This window comes from Aquarana catesbeiana, linkage group LG10, assembly GCF_042186555.1.
Source record: "Aquarana catesbeiana isolate 2022-GZ linkage group LG10, ASM4218655v1, whole genome shotgun sequence".
Lineage (NCBI taxonomy): Eukaryota > Metazoa > Chordata > Amphibia > Anura > Ranidae > Aquarana > Aquarana catesbeiana.
Window position 1 is genome coordinate 240,119,371 of NC_133333.1, and position 21,532 is coordinate 240,140,902.

A 21,532-nucleotide genomic window follows, 5' to 3' on the forward strand; every position below is an offset into this window, starting at 1 on the left:
CCAAATACAGGGCAATCTTAGAGGAAAACCTGTTAGAGTCTGCAAAAGACTTGGGCAGGGGTTCACCCTCCATCAGGATACAGCCAGAGCTACAATGGAATGGTTTAGATCAAAGCATATTCATGTGTTAGAATGGCCCAGTCAAAGTCCAGACCTAAATCCAATTGAGAATCTGTAGCAAGACTTGAAAATTGCTGTTCACAGGCGCTCTCCATCCAATCTAACAGAGCTTGAGCTATTTTGCAAAGAAGAATGTCACTCTCTAGATGTGCAAAGCTGGTAGAGACATCCCCGAAAAGACTTGCAGCTGTAATTGCAGTGAGAGGCGGTTCTACAAAGTATTGACTCAGGGGGGGCGCCATACAAATGCACGCCACACTTTTCCCATATTTATTTGTAAAAGTGCTGAAAAACATTTATCGTTTTCCTTCCACTTTACAATTATGTGCTACTTTGCGTTGGTCTATCACAATAAATTCCCAAAAAATAAATTTACGTTTTTGGTTTGTAGCAAGGTCCCAGCCCTCTTTCGGTCTAATGAGAACCTCCAGGGCCAGAGATAGCTGACATCCTTCTGTATATGGTGGGTTGTGAGGCATAGTGGTTGCAGGGTGGTCAAAGTTATTGTCCGCCAGACACTTCTTGAATGCAAAAGAGAGTTTTATTTCTCTTAACAAACTTTTTGGGGAAAAAGGGTTAGGGCCAGGACTCCCTTAGGTAGTTGCAAGTTCAATTGACAAACTCTCAGACTTCAATAGGAGGACAGCCATGCAGGGAAAGGCATCCAGCATGACGCCACATCTGCATGTGCAGGATTGCTGTCTCTTATGGCAACAGTCTTTACAGTTCCTAACATAACATAACAGTTCCTTTCACTTCTACTACAATCACACCTTGTAGATCCTCAGCCCACTGAGCTCCTGGTCTCTCACGAGATCCGCCGATTCACTACCACTGAATCCCTTGAGCTCCTCCAATCTTCACAGTGGTATCTGCCTCAAGGGTCACCCCCACCTCTCTGCTGGGTCCCTAGCTTGGCACTCAAGATACCTCTCAAGCTTCACCCCACTGGCCTGTTTGGTCCGTGGCTTGACACACAAGGCTGCTCTGCAAGCGTCACCTCCACTGGCTGGGTCCCTGGCTTGATACCCACTGAAGTTTGGAAGAAATAGAACGCTGGATAGCCGCACTCCAAAAAAAATTCACCTTTATTAAAAAATGGATATCAAAGCATCACAGAGCAATACAGACTAACTGCACAGCTGCTGACGAGTTTCACACCAGATATGATGCTTAGTCATAGCTCTGGTGAATCTTAGGTGATTACTTTGGAGCGGTGCACTCCCATGACCTACTGAAGTTTCCTGATTCTTCACCGTCCCCGGTTGATGAGAATGCTGCTCCGGTATTTGCTTCAGTTACTCACTGTGGTCCCCGGTAATAAGGTGGACGGTCCCTTAGTGGTGACAGCTTCCCCTCTAACTCCAACCACGACAGGTTCTCCGGTTGGCAGAACTGTCACTTTTGGTTGACCTGCAAGCCGCAGTCCCATCCCTGGGCTTGCTCTCTTGCTTCTGGATAGGCCCTCAGACAGCCTAGAAGCCAGATGTGCCCGGGATAGGCCCAATCGCCGGCCTAGCAGCCCAGGCAATACAGCAAATGTCCACCCAGACAGCCGTCCAGGTGGCACAGACCACTGATCACCTGACTCCACCCAAATATATAGGCTCTCCCAGCAGGCCAAGGGATTCAAGAAAACGCCTGCCCTTTGGCTGAGACACCCCATACACTCATAAGCTGACCTTGCATTGCCCTTCTCATATCTAGTACTACCAAGTACCCGGCCACCTAGCGGTAGAAGAGAAAAGTGCAACAGGGCAAAACTTAGGGAGAAATCAATAGATCTCTATCAATCAACCAGGGTAACTATTCCTGGCAAGTATTTTTTTTTAAGGAGCAACCCTGCCTAAACTCCAGGGTGCTACAGGTTGTAAAATGACAAAATGTGGAAAATGACAAGGGGGTATGAAAACTTTCAAGGCACTGTATATACCTAAACTGTTTTTTGTTTTGGGCGCACTGTTTGTAAGACAAAACAGTTTGTGGGCTTGCAGTAGGAAATAGACAACAGCCTGTCTCTTACACAAAGTAAGATTCCATCCAGCTGCTTATCCTCCTCCACCAGCATTTAGAAATGCATCTCTACCTGCATGGAGTAGATTTAATAATTGTAACATTCAATGCAGAACTGCTGTGGCTCATTAGCAACAGCACACAAGCTCACCTTATTCAAGCTTACTATTACAATATCAAACCTCCCAACTTTTTGAGATGGGAATGAGGGACACCTATCAGCAAAAGTATGCAAGCATAGGGCACACCCTCTACCACCAGGAGAATTGTACAAAAAAAAACAAGATTGGGTAAACCCACAAGTGCTTTTTTACCACTACTATTCCTTTATATTGGCTTTTGGAATTTACAAATGCAGCAATTTAGAAATTGGATGAAAGGTTTATCTATCAAAAAACACTTTTTGATAGATAAAAAGTGCATTTAAAATACAACTTTATAGATCAGACCAAAATGAGGGACAAATGAGGAGGAATGAGGGACATTGCTCCAAATCAGGGACAGTTCCTCGAAATCAGGGACAGTTGGGAGCTATGCAATATATCCAGGTCAGAGTTCTACTTTCTATGAATATCTGTATCTCCTTATATATCAGAAATCTTCCCAATATGCAAAAAAAAATATGCAAAAAAAAAATATATATATATATATGCCCAACCATGCAACCATCTGGAGTAGAGTAAACCAATGCACTGGCTAAAGTGTCTCCACACTCCAACGGAGATCCATGCAGCAAAAGTGAATCTGGCAACCAATTGTCATCCGCTAATGTGAATCCTTTACTAACTTAAATGGTGGGTATACAGCTGTATACCCAGCATGTAGTCAATATAGGATTCATATTTGTGGATGACACCTGGTTGCCAGATTCATTTTGCTGCATAAAAGGTGGCTTTATAGCTGTCGCACAGCCAGTGTCCTGTGTTGCTGGTGACAGGCCATCTTTAATGGCTGCACAGGACATCATGACAGTTTTATTACCAGCATTGCTCAAAATCACGTAGTAGTTTACATTAAGTTTGCTTGATTTGTAAATACTTTGTATCCAATATCAGAATAGTTTTAAGTTTTAAGTTTTAATAGTTTTAGTTTTAATAGTTTTAATAGTTTTAAGTTTTAACTTTAAAAACTTTTAAAAGTTTTAAAAATCTTGTTTTTTTTAAGGCTCATGTAGATGAGTGTTCCTGTCAAACATAGCAGTTTTTCTTATTTGAATGCAGTGCTGCTCAAATTGTATGCATGTAAATGACAAGATACAGATACATTTGACCTGCTTTGCCTGCAGCTCAAATGCATCTCAATAGGACGTTCTGTGTCCAATGAACGCCAATACAAAGCAGGAGAAAAGCAGCCCCTGAGCTATCATCTTAACCAATGTTTCTCAACTCCAGTCAAGTGCCCCCAACAGGTCATGTTTTCAAGTTTTCCATTATTTTGCACAGGTGATTTGATCAGTTTCACTGCCTTAGTAATTACCACAGCCGTTTCACCTGAGGGAAATCCTGAAAACATGATCTGTTGGGGAGTACTTCAGGACTGGAGTTGAGAAACATTGATTTAAACTACTCCATTAAAGTTGATGGGATGCCCGCAAGGCCATCACAATGTCATGGAAGAAGGTTACTCCTCCTTCCCTTGCTTTTTCAAAGCACCTGGTCAGTGTCAACTTGCCTGTATATAAAGACACCTATGTTAATCGGGGCTGCCCCAAAAAGTATGACAAAGTTTGGTCCAAATGGTTGGCTGATCCAACTACATCCTCTATGCTTGATAAATCATAATATCTTTGTCATCTTTTATATCTGTGATGTATGTGTTCAGTTAACACGGGATACAGTCTCCTCCTGCTACCATCTTTGATATTCAAGGGAAGAGCCATCATAAGGAACAGAGCCAAACTCGGATATAACATGGTCACCTAAATCTCAGTGTTTGCTAATAGTTATTAGAACTCTTGCGTGGGTGACTGTGTCATTTACTGTGACCATTTTGTTTGTTTTTTGTGATGTTGAATGTTTGTACACTTGATATCTCAATAAAAAAGATATTTAAAAAAAAAAGTTGATGGGAATCTGCATTTCAAACACAAGAAACCATAGCTGAGCCTACACGAGCCACTAGAATATTTTAAAAGTTCTGGCTTTTAAAAAGTTTTTTAAATATTTAAATTCTACCCAAGAGCAAAATCATATGGTAGAATCCTTCAGATGTTCCCAAAAATGACTTCCCAACAACTAACTTGGAGTACCATTTTATTTTTTTGGGGAGCAACTTTCAATCAAACAAGAAAATATGGATAGTATGTTAATTAAAGGGCAGGAACACAGTCTGCATGGCATTGTATGTTCTCCCCATGTGCTCTGTGTAACCTATGAAACGGTGTGGTGCTATAAAATTGAATGGACTATATAAGTAAAATAACATGAAGGGTGCTTTGGGTCAGTTATATTAAAGGTTTATGTTTTTGTATATTATTTATCCCAGGGGTTCTTACCGTGCTGAACAAGGTGCCCGAGAGGTGGGTGAATGTGACTTGTGCCCAGCAGGCAGCTCCTGTCCAAATATTGGCATGGGTGCCCCAGTGCCATGTAGAGCTGGTTCTTTCTCTGTGAGTATCTGTGCTCCTATTAGATATCGTTCTGTCTGGACCTGCTGCTGGTAGGTTTACTATCTTCAGAGTGAAGTGCCTTCTTTATGATGTGTTCATATTCACTGCAGTTATTCTAGAGCTGTGATATCCTCAAAGAGGTTGTTCCGTTAAGTTCCTTTTTTATATTTCCTATTGTAGGATGCTGGTTCATCTGTTTGTGAGCCCTGTCCAGCAGGACACTACTGTCATGAGGACAGGACCAGCAGAGAGCGCATGATGCAGCATGTGTGTCCTGTCGGTAGAGTTTGTCCCAAAGGAATGGCTGTCTTTCCCGATGAGGAGATCAGTATTTGTCCCCAGGGATACTACTGTCTAGAGGGGAGCAGTGTAAGAAACCTCAGAGCTAAATGATGAAAACATGTGCAATCTGTGTGATCAGAGTGGTTATCCTACTGTATCTTTCTGCAGGAAGCCAAACCATGTCCAAATGGCACATACGGACATCAGCCAGGCCTGGGGGGACTGGAAGAATGCCTGCAATGTCCAGAGGGAAAATATTGTTATCAGGAAGGAACACAAGGAATCCCAGATCCGGTGAGTACCACTTTGTAGAATGAGCTCAAACTGTCTTTATATATTGTCTTGTAGTGTGACTAGTAGGTTTTGAGATTCGTGTATGATGCCTTTAGTGGGTAGAAGAGTAAGGGTTGAACAGACTGTCCATATGGGTGGTACAACTATGGTAATATGCAGAATAATTGTTGTGCACAATTAGAAATAGCTGTATTGCATTCTTTCTAGACTGGGCTCTGCCTCCAGGGATATCACTGTCCACCCGGAACAGGCTTCCCAATGTCATTTCCCTGCCAGCCTGGATCATACTGGAACATGACTAAGATGGGCCTAGAGATTCCAATCTGTCTATTGTGCCCTGCAGGCTTCTTCTGTGACTTGCCATCCTTATTGTTGCCCAAACTGTGCCCAGCTGTGAGTATGCTGCTTACTGGAAATCAGATAATGTGTAAAGGGAATGTCACACTGAGCTGTGTTTACTGGCTATCCACAACTTCTGTACATAATACACTACGTTGCCAAAAGTATTGGGACATCCCTCCAAATCATTGGATTCAGGTGTATAAAAGCAAGCACCTAGGCACGCAGACTGATAATAGAGTGATATTGTGCTATTCCATAAGTGTTAATAAACAAATCATAAAATTGAAGAAAAATCACACACAACAGTGATAGTAATGAATATGCAAATAAAGTGTTCATGTCAAAGTTGAAAATAACGTGTTCAAGTAATGAATGAAGTAGTCCTTTGATAATAGTAATCCCAAAGAGTCTCTCTGCTTCCACCATCACCTCAGTGCTCACAGAACTCTCACCTCAATAGTACATAACCCGAGCCTTGGAACAGCCTCCAATATAGGTAAGATGGTGAATTACTTCCAGGGATTCCTCAGCTTATCCTCATTAGGTATTACAGCAATTCTCCACAAGGTTATTTGGATATTTATTCTCATAGTAGCGCAGAGGATCACTTATTATTTGTTTGATTGATGCAGACTGCTTCTACAAATATTTGTGAAAAAATGGGTCACTCTCAGGAGCTCAGTGAATTCAACCGTGGTACCGTGATAGGTTGCCACCTGTGCAATAAGTTAATTCGTGAAATTTTCTTGCTACTAAATATTCCACGGTCAACTGTTAATGGTATTATAACAAAGTGGATGCAACTGGGAACAACTGCAACTCAGTCATGAAGTGGTAGGCCATGTAAAATGATAGAGCGGGGTCAGCACATGCTGAAGTGCACAATGTGCAGAAGTCGCCAACTGTCTGCAGAGTCAATAGCTACAGACCTCCTAACTTCGTGTGGCCTTCAGATTAGCACAACAATAGTGCATAGAGAGCTTCATGAATTGGGTTTCCATGGCCGAGCAGCTGCATCCAAGCCTTACATCACCAAGTGCAATACAAAGCGTCAAATGCAGTGGTGTAAAGCACGCAACCACTGGACACGAGCAGTGGAGACATGTTCTCTGGAGTGACGAATCACACTTCTCTGTCTGGCAATCTGATGGACGTGTTTGGGTTTGGTGGTTACCAGGTGAACGGTACTTGCCTGACTGCATTGTGCCAAGTGTAAAGTTTGGTGGAGGGGGGATTATAGTGTGTGGTTGTTTTTCAGGGGTTGAGCTTGGCCCCTTAGTTCCAGTGAAGGGAACTCTTAAAGCATCAGCATACAAAGACATTTTGGAAAATGTCATGCTCCCAACTTTGTGGGAACCGTTTGGGGATGGCCACTTCCTGTTCCAACATGACTGCGCACCAGTGAGTTTGGAGTGGAGGAACTTGACAGTCCTAACCTCAGCCCGATAGAACACCTTTGGGATGAATTAAAGCGGAGGCCAGGCCTTCGCCACCAACATAAGTGCCTGATCTCACAAATGCGCTTCTGGAAGAATGGTCAAACATTCCCACAGAAACTCTCTTAAACAACCTTGTGGACAGCCTTTTCAGAAGAGTTGAAGCTGTTATAGCTGCAAAGGGTGGGTCAACTCAATATTGGACCCTGATTTGTTTTATTTTGTCCTATGCTTTTATACTTTTCTTTGTACCCCTTTTCCTCCAGCTTTGGGTGAACAGGGTACAACAAATCTATCTCAGTCTTGTACCATCTATTTAGAGTGTTCTTAACCTGTATACCCTATAAGTGGTCATATGTGAATCTTGTTAATAACTCTCTTATTGTAACTAACACTCTGTAAACATGTTCAACTCATAGTGACACTCGCCCTGTGACTTTTCTTATTACTCTGTATTGTTTCTTCTTTCAATAAATTCTAGTAAAAAAAAATAAATAAATATTGAACCCTACGGATTAAGACTGGGATGCCATTAAAGTTCATGTGCGTGTAAAGGCAGGCGTCCAAATACTTTTGGTAATATAGTGTATATTTTTTATTGCTTGTATCCTCCTCCTCCATCTGAGACTGTGTATGTGTTCTATCATTTGACGCATAACCTGCTGATCTGTTATTGTCTATTTTCTGTAGTAGGTGTTCATTTGTCTGACACTCACATATACCCATTTGTCATCAGGGTTTCCACTGTCCCCCTGGCAGTTCTCATCCAGAACCATGCCCAGAAGGCACATATAGTCCTCTTGAAGGCTTGTCCAGTGAAACCGAGTGTCGGCCTTGTGAACCTGGGCAATTCTGTGCCGGATTGGGACTCTCAGCCAGCACCGGCCAATGCCAGGAAGGATTCTACTGCCCTGAAAGATCCATGAGCTCGGTAGTGAAACCTTCTAAAAACGTTGAAAAAAAAAACTTTTGAAATGCTAAAAAAATGTCATTGGCTATCCTTGAATCCTTCTAAAGTAGTGATGTTTATGAGAACTGCAAGCAATTTGAATCTGATTGACTGCACATGTAATTGTATACTAAATGTTTATTTGTATTGCATGTTAAGTGTGAGTTGTTTTTGGGCTCTTTACTAACCATTTCCCACTCTCTGTTGATGTAAAGTGTCCTTCAGGAGGTGTATGTCCTCCTGGTACTTACTGCCCTGCTGGTTCTGGGTGGCCAACACCATGTCCTCCAGGCACATACAGTAACCGGACTGGTCTAGTGCAACTGAGTCAGTGCCTTACATGTCCAGCTGGGTATGTAAATGTCCATTAAAGGTAAGAACGGCTCAGCTTATAGTTTAGGTGTAGAGTAACCTATGTCTCCTCTTTTGCAGGATGTTTTGTGATGGACAGATAGGATCCACTCCCACCGGACACTGCCGAGCTGGCTTCTACTGCACAGAGGGCTCTAGGTCACCGGTGCAGAATGAGGTGCCAAAAGGCTACTTTTCTTTAGAGGGATCTTTCCGGCCACAGCCTTGTCTTCCAGGAACCTTCCAGCCAGTAAGGAGAGAGCTTTACATCTGCATAAATAGTTCCCTGTAACTAGAACACTACATATAGAATGAACCAGGGAAATTTCAGGGAGAGGGGGGAATTGTATTGGGGACACAATGGGGGGGCTCTGGATTTGTGGTAGGAGGGGAGATTTGACAGGCAGTTACAAGGCAATTTGTGCTAGGAAGGGGGTTTTTAGAAGGGGATAGAATTTGTGCTGGGAGGAGTGATTTATGCTGGGGGGAGGGGATTTTTGCTGAGGCAGGATGCTTACACCTTTCGGAGGTGGGCTCACTTTTTCATATTGCCCTGAGCTCTGGATATCCTTGTCCCAGCACTGGAATGAACGCACTCTGACCAGTGGTGTATCCACATGAGGCAGTCCCACTATCAATTTTACTCTAGGACCTATTGCTCTCCAATATCTGCATTAAAGACATCCTCACTACTGAGGTCTGGGCCATTTTAAAGCTGTAAATATACCATAAAAGCAGTTTCTATTGTGATTTGACGGGCATTTTTAGTCTGCTGATCTATTCTAAAATGCTGTTTCTATATAGATAAATCATTATAACATCTGGCAGTACTAGGATCCTTGTGCTTTGGGTACCCATAACAGATGTCTGCTACAACATAATTATTGTTAAGCTCTGTGATATTTCAATTGAATAAGTTAGCATACCTAAAACAATTCCTAATATCATATCGCTCACAGCACTCTTCTAAACAGAGGCTGGAAATCGTATGACCATGTCAATCCATAGATCGTTCATGCTGCTTAGTCAGTGTGTGGACCTACTGTATATCAGATAAATTGTACACTGGAGGAGGACCTTGGTGTTTGCGCTGCAGTGAAGTCCAGGGTTTAACACCTGATGGATATTTTGTTTTCTGGCCAGAGAGAGTTATAAATCAAAGCTATGCAGTCTCTGGAATGATATTCCATTTAGGGTTCCAAAAGCAATATTAGTGGCTCCAAGATTATTAGCTGTTACTTTTCCCAAAGCATTCATTAGGGCTGTGTGTCTTAGTTCACCGGAAATTAGTGTCCCAATGCAGCAAAAAAACTCTTGTCTGTCTGTTCTTTTTAAACCCCCCTTAATTTATAGCTCCCTGGTCAGTCGTCCTGCAGCCCGTGTCCACCAGGAAACTTCTGCAATTCAAGCAGTTTATCTGACGTCTCCACCTGTCCTCAGGGCCATTACTGCCCCCTTGGAAGCATTGTGGCAATGCCATGCCCAGTGGTAAGATTGACAAATTGCCTTTGTTAATTCAAAAATAAGCTTGATTTGATCTTTTGTGTTGTGAACCTCATGCTGTGTTATTTTATTTAGGCAACGTTTTCCAATGTAGTTGGCAATGTAGCTATCGAGTCTTGTGAACTATGCACCCTGGGCATGTTCTGCAGTCGTCCGGGGTTGTCCCACCCTGAAGGATTTTGTGATTCAGGGTATTATTGTACATGGGGATCCAACACTCCTGTAAGTGATTCCTTTTATTAAGACTTTCAACACAATTCTGCTATACCTGCTTCTTACAAGTGAATAATTGAGTACATTTTTGGTCACAGTTTGGGGAGATTTGTCCTGCGGGTTACTTCTGCTATAAAGGGATGAAAGAACCTTGTCCTTCTGGCACATGGAACAGTCACAGAGAATCATCAAATAGTTCCTGGTGTTTACCATGCCCTCCGGGTTTGTATTGTGATTCTCCTGGCCTAGTGGAGCCAGCTGGAATTTGTCATAAAGGTAAGATAAAATAAACCTCTACTGTAAAAAAAAAGTTCTTATGGAAAATAAGTAAGTCATTGTATGTTCTATTGTGCAGGGTATTTCTGTATTCTTGGCTCCACAAGTCCAAGACCTCAAGATGAAGTCACAGGAAACATCTGTCCTGCTAACCATTTCTGCCCTGCGGGGTCAACTGAGCCCACACCATGTCCAGAGGGCACTTACAGCAATTCTACAGGTAGGGAGGCTTTCAGTGTATACATATGATGCTTTCCATTAGACTTTCACTTTCATATTCTGTGCATTGCATTACATCTTCAGGTTTTCTTACGTGGTTTATCCCACACATGTCTCCTGAAAAGCATAGGCTTCAAGACACAACCACGTTAATCAGTAACTTTTCCCAAAGAACGACCCTTAGATAGGTTAGGTTGGATAGGGCAAGACCACAGTTTTATCTGAACTCTCCAACATAAACCCCTAACCAGTACCAGTCACAGTTCTACTGTAAGCACGCTTGAACATTAACTTGACCTATTCTGAAAGGTCTGTCTTTACCATTAATGCCAGACAAACATTAAACTGATCGAACTTCCACACAAGGGCATAGCCCATTAAAGGGACATTTAATGCTGGCAAGGTGAAACCGTAGAGAAAGCCGTGACAATCAACCTCAAACAAAGGAGGCGGCAACTCTTCAGAAGCTGCAGTTCCTCAGGTTAGTGAAGATTTTACTTCAGGGTAGACCTTTTATAGAGTTCAGGTCCTGCCCCTCACCCCGTGCTTGAATAGCTAATCACCTTATAGCTGCTTTACCTGATTGCTTTGCATGCCCATGCCCAATCACTGAGCCATACTCTATGTGTCCTGTTTACCATTATCATTGAATGTGAAAGTAAAAGAGAACCCCACATTTTGGGTTGACATCAGAATGGTAATAGAAGTGAAATCTTCCAATGGTGACATCTAGTAAAATCCTGGGATTCCCTCAATGTCGAGGGATTTCCTCTCACTTCTTGTTTTGGTTTTTGGACAGGAAGTGAAGGGAAATCTCCCCGATGGGATATAGATGGGGAAAAAACTGACATGGGTTATAACACTCCAGAAATAATAGAAAAAATTTTGCCTTTTGTGACACTTTTTATGGTCTTGTTCTCCATAAGTTCTGCACCAGGGAAGCATTGGGTTCCATACCTTGCACTGATAAGGGCTAACAGCCCTAAAAAAGTAAACAAGTTGGAAAATGTCTCCATATGTTGAGCTGTTTCTGTACTACTATACCAAGAGTTCCAGATGCAGAATTTGCCAGAGACGTACAAATTAGTGAGGTTCATGGCTCTGCACTGTTCCCTTTCAGGAAATTAGAAATTACCTCTCTGTTTTTTTAAATGGTGATTCTGCACATAAAAGGAGAACTTTTAAATTAGACTGTTCAAGGTTCTGAACAAGCCACCTTTCTCCTTCGAGACTTGAACTTCATATCAAAGAAGATATTAGGAAATAATTATGTGTACATTATTCTGCATGTGGTATATACTTGTGTCACTTGATGTGTACAGGATTGTACTAAGATGTAATGAATATCTATACCAGCGGACTCCAAACTTTCTAAACAAAGGGCCAGTTTACTATCCTTCAGACTTTAGAGGAGCCGGACTGTGGCCATTGATAGTAAAAAATGTCCTGGCATCTGTAACAATGCTCCATTGTTGGTGTAGTAAGAGAAATAGTACTCCATTATTGGTGTCAGTGAGAGGAATAGTCATTGGTCATTGGTGTCAGTGGCAAGAATTATGCCCCATTGTTAATGTCAGTGGGAGAAATAGTGCCCCATGGGCTGGATAAAGGCAAACAAAGAGCCACAGGTTGGAGATCACTGATCTTACTCCTGCAATGCAGCTTAGTGTAAAGGGGAGGACATAACATAAATCTGACACTTCATATTTTTTATAAGAATGCACAGAATACATTAAATGCTCAGTGGATCCAATGAGACTTTAAAGAATTTATTTTGTTGTCTGTTCTACAGGGTATAATCTCAGTTGTTGTTGATAATCAGGATGTATTCATCTGACATTCTGTATGTTTTGCATCACTCATCTGGTAATGATGAGGAAATTTAAAAAACAGTACCTAACCTGTCTGTATTTGTCTGTTATATATTAATGCAATAATGAACATTGTTTCTTGCTCTTTCAGGCCAGTCTGTGTGTAAAACATGTCCCACTGGTCACACCTGTGTTGATGGGGACATAGTCCAATGCCCAACCGGATATTACTGCCCCGAGGAAATAGATGCTAGCCCAGTTCCCTGTCCTCCTGGAACATTCAATCCCATGCCAGGTGTCACAAAAGCCGAAGGGTGCCTGCCATGTCTGCCAGGTAATATTCTTATTGGTAGTAACTTATATTGTTTATTCTGCCTGCTGCATCCTGAACCTATGCTGATACAGTATTTTGTGTTAAGCAATACTGTGCCATCCACTTCTTCTAGGTAACAACACTGTACATTACAGAAATGTACTGAAAAACATGAACACATGTATTTTCATAGTTGCCCCTAGTGTCAGAAAATAAATCATACTGGAGTAGTTACACTTTGCACTGTATAGTATATGCATTGTACTTCCCAGCCAGTATGTGATGATGCCAGTGGCGGCTGGTGCTCAATATTTTGGGGGGGGGGCGGCAAACAAGCATCCCCCCCTCACTCGCACCAAAGCCACCATACCCCCCCCCCCCCCGCGGGTGACGGACAGGAAGGCGGCCTTACATTAGTAGATGACGAGAATCATCGAGGACGAAGGGTAGGGCTGCTCCTCCTCGCTCCAGCCGGGGCTTCTCCTCCAGGTCGAACAGAGTCTTAGAACCAGGACCAGAGTCTTAGAACTCTTAGGACTCCCAGCCAATCAGGTCTCAGGACCCACTTCCTGTTCGGCTGGGAGGAGATTTAGGAAGACAATAGCTAATATTAATGTGCTATTGTCACATTGCGCCCCGAGTCCACCCTTTTATGAAGCCAAATAGAGCCTCTGGCTCTAATCATGTGCTTACAAATAAAAAGCCAAGTGAAATCCATGCGCCCGGCACCCTGCATGTAGACGCCTGGATGCATGGATTAGGGGGGAGGCACCCTTGCGCTCTGCGTTACAGGCTGCCACTAGTTGATGCTATAGTCTATGTAGAATATGCATTTCACTAAACTTCACTGAATGGTATATGTAATTCTTGAACTTTAGGGATGTTCTGCAGAGACTGGGCCTCGTCAGCTGTATCTGGACCTTGTCAGGCTGGATTCTTCTGTACAGCAGGTAAAAAGGGACTACAGAGATTTTTATTCTTGTTACATGGCTACTGGATGTGTCATTTTGGTAACGATTTTCCTGCATTTATGTGCAGACATTGTTAATGTAGCATATACTCCCACAAGAGCTGCTGATTTGGTCCCAGGTTCTTTTCCCATTGGTGTAGCGGAAGCCAGGCAAATGGCAACATTCACTCTTCTGGCTCAGTAAACAGTCTAGGGGTTGCCTTTTTTAAGTTTACTGCAGATTAACTTGGATAGGGCTTGGGGAAGCCATGGGATACTCCGGAACTGGAAAGCCATAGGTAATGTTCCAGGCCAGACAAGCCTTAATGTTGGTGCACTAGGAGTTAATAGCAGCAACAATCACTAGGACCTCCTTCTCAGGTCTGCACTCAGTGTCCCTGGGTACTTGGATGCCTCCCTCCAGACTAAGGCAGACAGTTCACTCTGTGAAGCTTTTAGCCTGGATCATCAGTGAAACTCCTCTCTATTTAAAAAAAAAAATTGCAGCAGGATAGCGCTCCCCAGCTGTGCACAGCAGGGACCTCGATTAGACTAGAGAAATCTTCAGGTGGACTGCCTAGGGGCAGCAGTCCTCCTGGCTGGGAACCTCTCTCTCCAGGGAAGAACCCTGCTCTCTGAGGCTCCAGACTATTCACTCCCTCAGCCACCATCTGAGCACACTCCCCAGGGATTGGCTGGTGCCACATAAATAGTCAAGCTGCTTATTTGACTCTCCCACCCACTATATTCTTGGAGTCTCCAGAAGACAGGCTGAAGCAATCAAGCCTGTAGAGCCCAGAGCAGCCCAAAGCAATTTCATGCTGATTCCAGAAGAGCCACAAAAACTAAATTTGCCGAACCTTACTAGCAGCCTATCTGGGAGAGTGCTACATGTACATAAGGTATACTGCCTCATTCATCAGGAAATCTGACTGTGGTCATTTTCTTTCAATCTTTTTTTAAGTGTTTTTATGGCTAAAAATGTCAGTGTGCCAATACCTTTATAGACATGTTTTTAAGCAAATGGATCATCCTAAAATTGCTCTACAACCAAAATATGTCAACATATCCATGGACAATATGGAACATTGTATTCTTAGCATGATCTACAGTGAGATGTGATGTGGTGTTTGTAGGCTATCTGTGCTCGAAAAACTAGCACTGGTTTAATATGTAAATCCAGTCAAAATATTTTTTTTCAGTTTTAGATAGTGAAGGTTCTAACCTTGTTCTGTCTCTATCCCAAACAAGAAAAGCAAGTCCCAATCCCTCTATCCCAAACTGGGGCATAGACATAAAAAAAAAAAAAAAAAAAAAACTAGTGGATTGGGCAAGGGTGAAGGTTTTTTATTGGTGTATGGACAGATTCCTCTCCCTTCTATCTCAAAGACAAAGAGGTCCAGGGGTGGAGGGAAGTCTCCACAAGGACATAAACAGCAATAAAAACCTGATGGAGGTTTTAACCCTTTCCCGCTCTAATCAAAACAGCGCAAGGTTTTGGTTAGAGTTCCACTTCAAAGAAAGTAGCCTGTCATTTTGGAAGCTGTGAGACTTAGCCCCAGAGATGTTTTGTGAGCTCAGTATAAAATGTAGATTTTGAGTCAATTTCACCATGTAATATTCTCCCTAGGTTCGCTTGTCAGTAACCCTTCTGGTAGCAGCAATGAAAGTTTTGGAGGTCCTTGTCCATTTGGTCACTTTTGTCCTCCAGGCACCAGCTTGCCTATTCCATGTCCGTATGGCACTTTCTTAGACCGGTCAGTATTGAACATGAAAATGACTTTAATGTAATTATGACTGTTATACTGTACAAATAATCTTTCTATATTTAGATTGAACCTGAGTGATGAATCCCAGTGTACACCCTGTTCCCCTGGCTATTACTGCGACTCAGTCGGAAGGTCAGCACCTACTGGACTTTGCCTGCCAGGGTACTACTGTACTCTTGGAGTCTCCTCCCCTGCACCCACTGGAGGAGGTAAGATATATCGACCTTTAACTGATCATATTTTTGTGTTTAGTAAAGCATATTAACCCCTTGTCTACCAAGGAACGTTTATAAATATCCTGGTAGTCAAGATATTATAGCAAGTTTCAGCACCCATGGTGGTTCCCATGGTGGTTCCTTGGCTCTACCATTCCTCCTAGGAGCCCGGGGCAGTGATGCAGATCTCTTTTACAACTAACAAACCCCTGATGCAACAAGAATTTTGTTACTTACAATTTAAAAGCTGTAATTTCCCAACTACTGTAGCCAGCGAAGGAGCTAGCCGAGCACAGTCAAGCAGATTAGCTGCTTGATTAGCTTGCAGTGTAGACATTGGGGGTCTAAGAGACAGCTGATGTCTCTATTAGGAGGACCCACCACCTGCCCATGCTATCACATAGGGGGTTTGTTAGCTCTCTTGTGATAGCAATAATATTATATGAAAACAATGTATTCTAACAAAATAAATAAAAATAATATAAAAATAGCACCCCCGTCACTCTCATACACACCCAAATGCAAACGTACAGGACAAAGATGCCAAATGGCAAACATCACCTCCCCAAAAAAATGTACGGGCATTGTGTGTCAGCAAAAATCCCCCCCCCCCCCAAAAAAAATGTGAGGACTAATCCTCACACTAACACCATAAATTCCCTTTGCAAGCTAAAATTCTCCCCAAACAAAAATTTCCCTTCTTCCAGTAAAAAATCTCGCCTCCCAGCTCAAATCTTCTCCCTCCCCAAATCCCCTTTTCTAGCACAAATCCCCTACGCTTCAAATTTCCCCTCTGGACATTAATCCTCTATCCCCAAATCCCTTCTCCTAGCACTAATCCCCCCCCCCCCCAAATTTCCCCTCCTAGCAAATCCCCCAATCATTTCCACTAGCACAACTCTTCCCTGCCAAAGCCCCCTTCCCAACAGAAATCCATCCTCCTAAGTACAAATCACCCCTCCTAGCACAACACTCAAAATCCCCACTGCGCCCAGGGCAGCCGCCCCCTCCTGCCCACACCTTGCCCCAGCCCTGGACGTAGCCCCTACACTGTCCCTACTCCTCCAGAACCTTTCTCTATCTTTTATTAACTATCCCTGCCAGACGGGGGAACCTGTCCTTACACTAGCCACTCACATAAAGTGCTAAACCTGGGAGCCGGAGTCTTTATTTGACTCTGCCTGGCCCAATATGGCCGCTGAAGTCACAGAGGGGCTAGCACCCAATCGGACAATCTCCTTGTGCCCGCAGGAAGTCATAGAGGCACCAATTTCCTCACAACTTCCTTCCCCTTTCTGCGTTGCTGCTTCGGTCGAGCGCCACCTGCAGTGGGGAGTACAGACTGCATCTGCCTTTGTGTACATTAGATGTGTCCTCCAAGATAAGGCTGGCAGGGTGTTGGCCCTTCTGGTAGCTTCTGATGTCTGGTGATGTCCTTGGCATCTTGTCTTGAGGTCTGGATAAAACTCCACTCACAAACATTACTGCGTTTTCAGACTTGTTCGGCAAGCTCTCTATCCAAGGTTTGTTACATACATTGCCTTAAAAAGGAGACATTCCTAAAATGACTGGCAGTATTACAAAATAGCGGGTGACCAGGTGAATTCAGCAAAGATCATCCAAAATTTTTCTACGCACCTTTATTGAATTATTAAAATGATAAATGGCATCATTTATAAAATGATACTATCTTGGAAAAAAAATAATTTGTGCTTCCTCAACATCAACTAATTAATTTCTCCATTTCATCCTTCCACATTGCAACAGATGAATCTTATTGGCTTCTGTGGGACAGTACAAGAGGCCTGGTGCAGTTCTCTCTCTGTAAACTCTCTAATAATATAGTCTCTTAATGAATTAGAATTGATCATGCATCTTCTTTTTTTTGAAAAGGTTAGCTGGGATGTTGGGTAGATGTACAAAGGACGCTCATGTTTTCCATTATCTTTGCTGTGTCTCATTCAGCTTACACAGGAGAAGGTGGAGGCTGCCCTCGTGGTCATTACTGCCCTGCAGGAAGTTTCCATCCATACGCCTGTCCAGCAGGGACCTATAACAACCTCACGCATCAACAAGATTGCTTACCATGCCCCGCCGGCTATTACTGTGCAGAGAACACCAGTGATTATAGTGGATTTCAGTGCCCAGCTGGGTTCTACTGCCCTAGAGGTAATAAAGACAGTATCCATTTACATTCATTTGCTGGAGGCAGACAATAAGATTATATCTGAGAAGAATATTCATTAAATGGATATTAAATAGAAGCGATGGTCTGTTTTTTAATGTGTTTTTTAAAGACCTGAAGGGTTTAAAAAGTGCAGCCTGTTTTGCAGTATGCTTAGTAGTGACGCATTGTTTTTCTGGCCTCCTTGAATTTATACTTTAACTACTCTCGACCATCCACCGCAGTTGTACTGCAGCTAGGTGCCAGGAGAGCGCTAATCGCTGTTATTGTACATCAGCCCGTGCATGTGATCTGCGGGAGCTCGCCCACGAGTCTGGTGGATTCAGCAACCCGCGATCGCTGTACAGAGAGGCAGAAATAGGATCTGCCATGGTAAACAAGGCGATTCCCCGTTCTGACAGGAGACACGTCAGAGATCTTCTGTTCCCAGTGATCGGGAACAGCAATCTCTGTCATGTCCCTGGAAGCCCATCCCCCCTACAGTTAGAACAAACCGAGGGAACACAGTTAACCCCTTGATTGTCCCCCAGTTACATAGTAGGTGAGTTTGAAAAAAGACACAAGTCCATCAAGTCCAACCTATGTGTGTGATTATATGTCAGTATTACATTGTATATCCCTGTATGTTGCGGTCGTTCAGGTGCTTATCTAATAGTTTTTTGAAACTATCAATGCTCCCCGCTGAGACCACCGCCTGTGGAAGGGAATTCCACATCCTTGCCGCTCTTACAGTAATGAACCCTCTACGCAGTTTAAGGTTAAACCTCTTTTCTTCTCATTTTAATGAGTGGCCACGTGTATTTATAAATTGAAATCACCCAATGCATTTTTTTTTAGAACTGATCAATGTAATAATGTCACTGGTCCCCAAAAAGTGTTACTTGGGATCAGATTTGTCCGCCGCAATGTCGCAGTCTCACTAAAAATCGCAGATCGCCGCCATTACCAGTAAAAACAATTAAAAAAATATAAAAGTCTCTAAATCTATCCCATAGTTTGTAGACACGATAACTTTTGCGCAAACCAATCAATATACGCCTATTGCGATTTTTTTTTTTTTACCAAAAATACATAGAAGAATATATATCGGCCTTAACTGATGAATACATTTGTTTTTTAAATATATTTTTTGGATATGTATTATAGCAGAAAGTAAAACTTTTTTTTTTTTTTTTTTTTTTTAATTGTCGGTCTTTTTTGTTTGTAGCGGTGTGTTGGCACTAGTAACTAACATCCACCATATCACCCTGATGCCAGACCTCCATATATCGCTTCTGAGACAATGAACAGTCATTTGCTTTGTTTTGTTTTTGTTTATTGGGGGGATATAACTTGGTTGGGGGAAAGGATATATGGGATGCCCATAGATTGAATTACTTTGCCATCATATTTATAAATTAGAACTTTGTTTGAGCCTTGAAGAAATGATGCACATGTATAACATCTACAGGCTTTTCCCTGCATCACCATGCAGATTATTGCTCCTCCTCTGCATAACTTCTGCAGACTATTGCTCCCTGGAATCCTTCCCTCCTGCACAAACTTATTCTGTAGCACATTATGTTTCTTGACACATCCTCTTCTATATGCAAAAGAACCCACTCTGAATAGCCTCTAATGCTGTCTCTGATTAGTTGCTGCTACTAGGCTACAAGGTCTGCAGTACCTTCCCCGGAGGCCTAGTAGTTTACTAGCATGTTCTGAATGGTGGACTACTGTTCCCAGCTAGTGCTACATGTTTATAGCGCAAAAAATAAAAACCGCAGATGTGATCAAATACCACCAAAAGAAAGCTTTATTTGTGGGAAAAAAAGGACATCAATTTTGTTTGGGTACAGCGTTGCATGACCGCTCAATTGTCAGTTAAAGTGACGCAGTGACGTATCGCAAAAAATGGCCTGGTCATTAAGGGGGAAAATCTTCCGGTCCTTAAGTGGTTAAAGTGGAATTCTAGGCAAAATCTAAATCTACTCCAACCCCCATTCTAAGACTTTTTTAAATTTACCCTGTAAAGAAAGGAGGTCTATACTTGCCTATTCCGAAACCGCTCTAGTCCAGGCACAAAATCTCTTCAGCGCCGGCTTCAGGGGAGAGGAGAGATCACCAACAACAGCTACAGAGACAATGACGTCTTCTATAGGCTTACTATGGGGCATCTGTTGTAGGCTGTCCCTCCCCTGAAGCCAGTGCTGGGACCTGATCATGTGACCTGACCAGAGCGACTTCAGAATAGGCAAGTATAGACATCTTTTCTTTTACAGGGTAGATAGAATAGTCTTAGAATGGGAGTGGGAGTAGATTTAGGCTTGGTTTTTGCCCGGAATTCCACTTTAAGGCTTATTCCTCCCATATAAGTAAAAATTGTTTGTTGGATATAATCCATTGTGTCAGTAATCAGGCCAACAGATTCTGCTCCTGGGTCTCCCTTTTGCTATAAAGGGTGCCATATTCTGTTTTGAAGTGTAACTATGGACAAAATAAATTACATAAAAATGCAGTCTGCCACCATCACTAACATAAAAGTCTGCCTGTAAGAGTTATTGCCTGTCGATCCTGCCAATAGATTTATTTTCTCTTTCATTCATCGACGGACACAGCACCTCCTTAATCTTGACCATTGGGTTATATCGCCTCTGCAGGAGTAGGACTAGAATCCACTGAGTCTTTCCAGAGGTCAGACTCACTTATTTTGGTTACACAAGGACCAAGGAAAGGGCTGGCCGCTTCTTCGGCTACCATCTCCAGATGGATCAAACAGACTGTGTCTCAGGCCTATTCTATTAAGGGTCGGGTTCCTCCTTTCCCTGTCACAGCGCATTCTACTCAGGCGCTTAGTACTTCTTAGGCCTTCCATCATCAAGCGTCAATATTACAGGTTTGCAAGGCAGCCACTTGGTTGTCAGTGCATATCTTCACTAAATTCTATAAAGTAGATATTTTGTCATCTGCGGATGCTTCTTTTGGCCGCAAGGTTTTGCAGGCTGCTGTTTAAGAGGGGGGTTCCCTCATAAGGGGTGTTTTTTCTTTTAACATTTTTTATTTTAGATGGGGCTCCTGTGACCCGGTTAAGGCTCCTGTATCCTGGTTAGGGCTCTTGTGGTTAGCCTTGGGTTATTTTGCCCACCCCTCATTTTTCTTTGGCACTGCTTTTGGATGTCCCAATGGTCAAGATTAAGGAGGCTCTGTGTCCGTCGATGAACGAAAGAGAAAATGGGATTTTTGTACTCACCGTAAAATCCATTTCTCTGAGTTTATCGACGGACACAGCACACCCCTTTATGGAGTTTTTGATACTTCTATTACTGCTTGCTACTAAACTGAGTACCTAGAGCAGGGAGGGGGTTTTATACTGACTCAGGACAGCCCATGGGCATAGCCAGGTGTTTTTTGTTCTGCCTAGTCCTACTCCTGCAGAGGCGATATAACCCAATGGTCAAGATTAAGGAGGTGCTGTGTCCGTCCATGAACTCAGAGAAATGGATTTTACGGTAAATACAAAAATCCCATTATTTTTCTACTTTCTCCTTTAACAGGATGATAACAATACATTGAAATTGCACAGCAGTGTTGTCAACCTGTGGACAGGGGATTCCTTGATGTACATGTTTTAGCTAGAGTGAGCAGAAAACAAATAAAAGCCCAACTCCAACTAACGCATTTTGACTGTTACTGAAACACTTTTCT

General features: G+C 42.8%; 1 protein-coding gene across 1 annotated transcript in view; it reads left to right on the plus strand.

The window, feature by feature from the left end:
- Nucleotides 1-21,532, plus strand: part of LOC141109903 (uncharacterized) — a 39,036-nt gene that overhangs the window by 6,491 nt on the left and 11,013 nt on the right. Inside the window, exons 4-19 of the mRNA XM_073601155.1 lie at nt 4,618-4,741; nt 4,922-5,110; nt 5,192-5,317; nt 5,525-5,710; nt 7,832-8,026; nt 8,260-8,396; nt 8,477-8,645; nt 9,749-9,883; nt 9,974-10,120; nt 10,210-10,387; nt 10,467-10,607; nt 12,569-12,751; nt 13,609-13,680; nt 15,310-15,436; nt 15,512-15,657; nt 17,629-17,832. Of these exons, the coding sequence (XP_073457256.1) occupies nt 4,618-4,741; nt 4,922-5,110; nt 5,192-5,317; nt 5,525-5,710; nt 7,832-8,026; nt 8,260-8,396; nt 8,477-8,645; nt 9,749-9,883; nt 9,974-10,120; nt 10,210-10,387; nt 10,467-10,607; nt 12,569-12,751; nt 13,609-13,680; nt 15,310-15,436; nt 15,512-15,657; nt 17,629-17,832 (2,459 nt within the window). The remainder of the gene's footprint in view (nt 1-4,617; nt 4,742-4,921; nt 5,111-5,191; nt 5,318-5,524; nt 5,711-7,831; nt 8,027-8,259; nt 8,397-8,476; nt 8,646-9,748; nt 9,884-9,973; nt 10,121-10,209; nt 10,388-10,466; nt 10,608-12,568; nt 12,752-13,608; nt 13,681-15,309; nt 15,437-15,511; nt 15,658-17,628; nt 17,833-21,532) is intronic.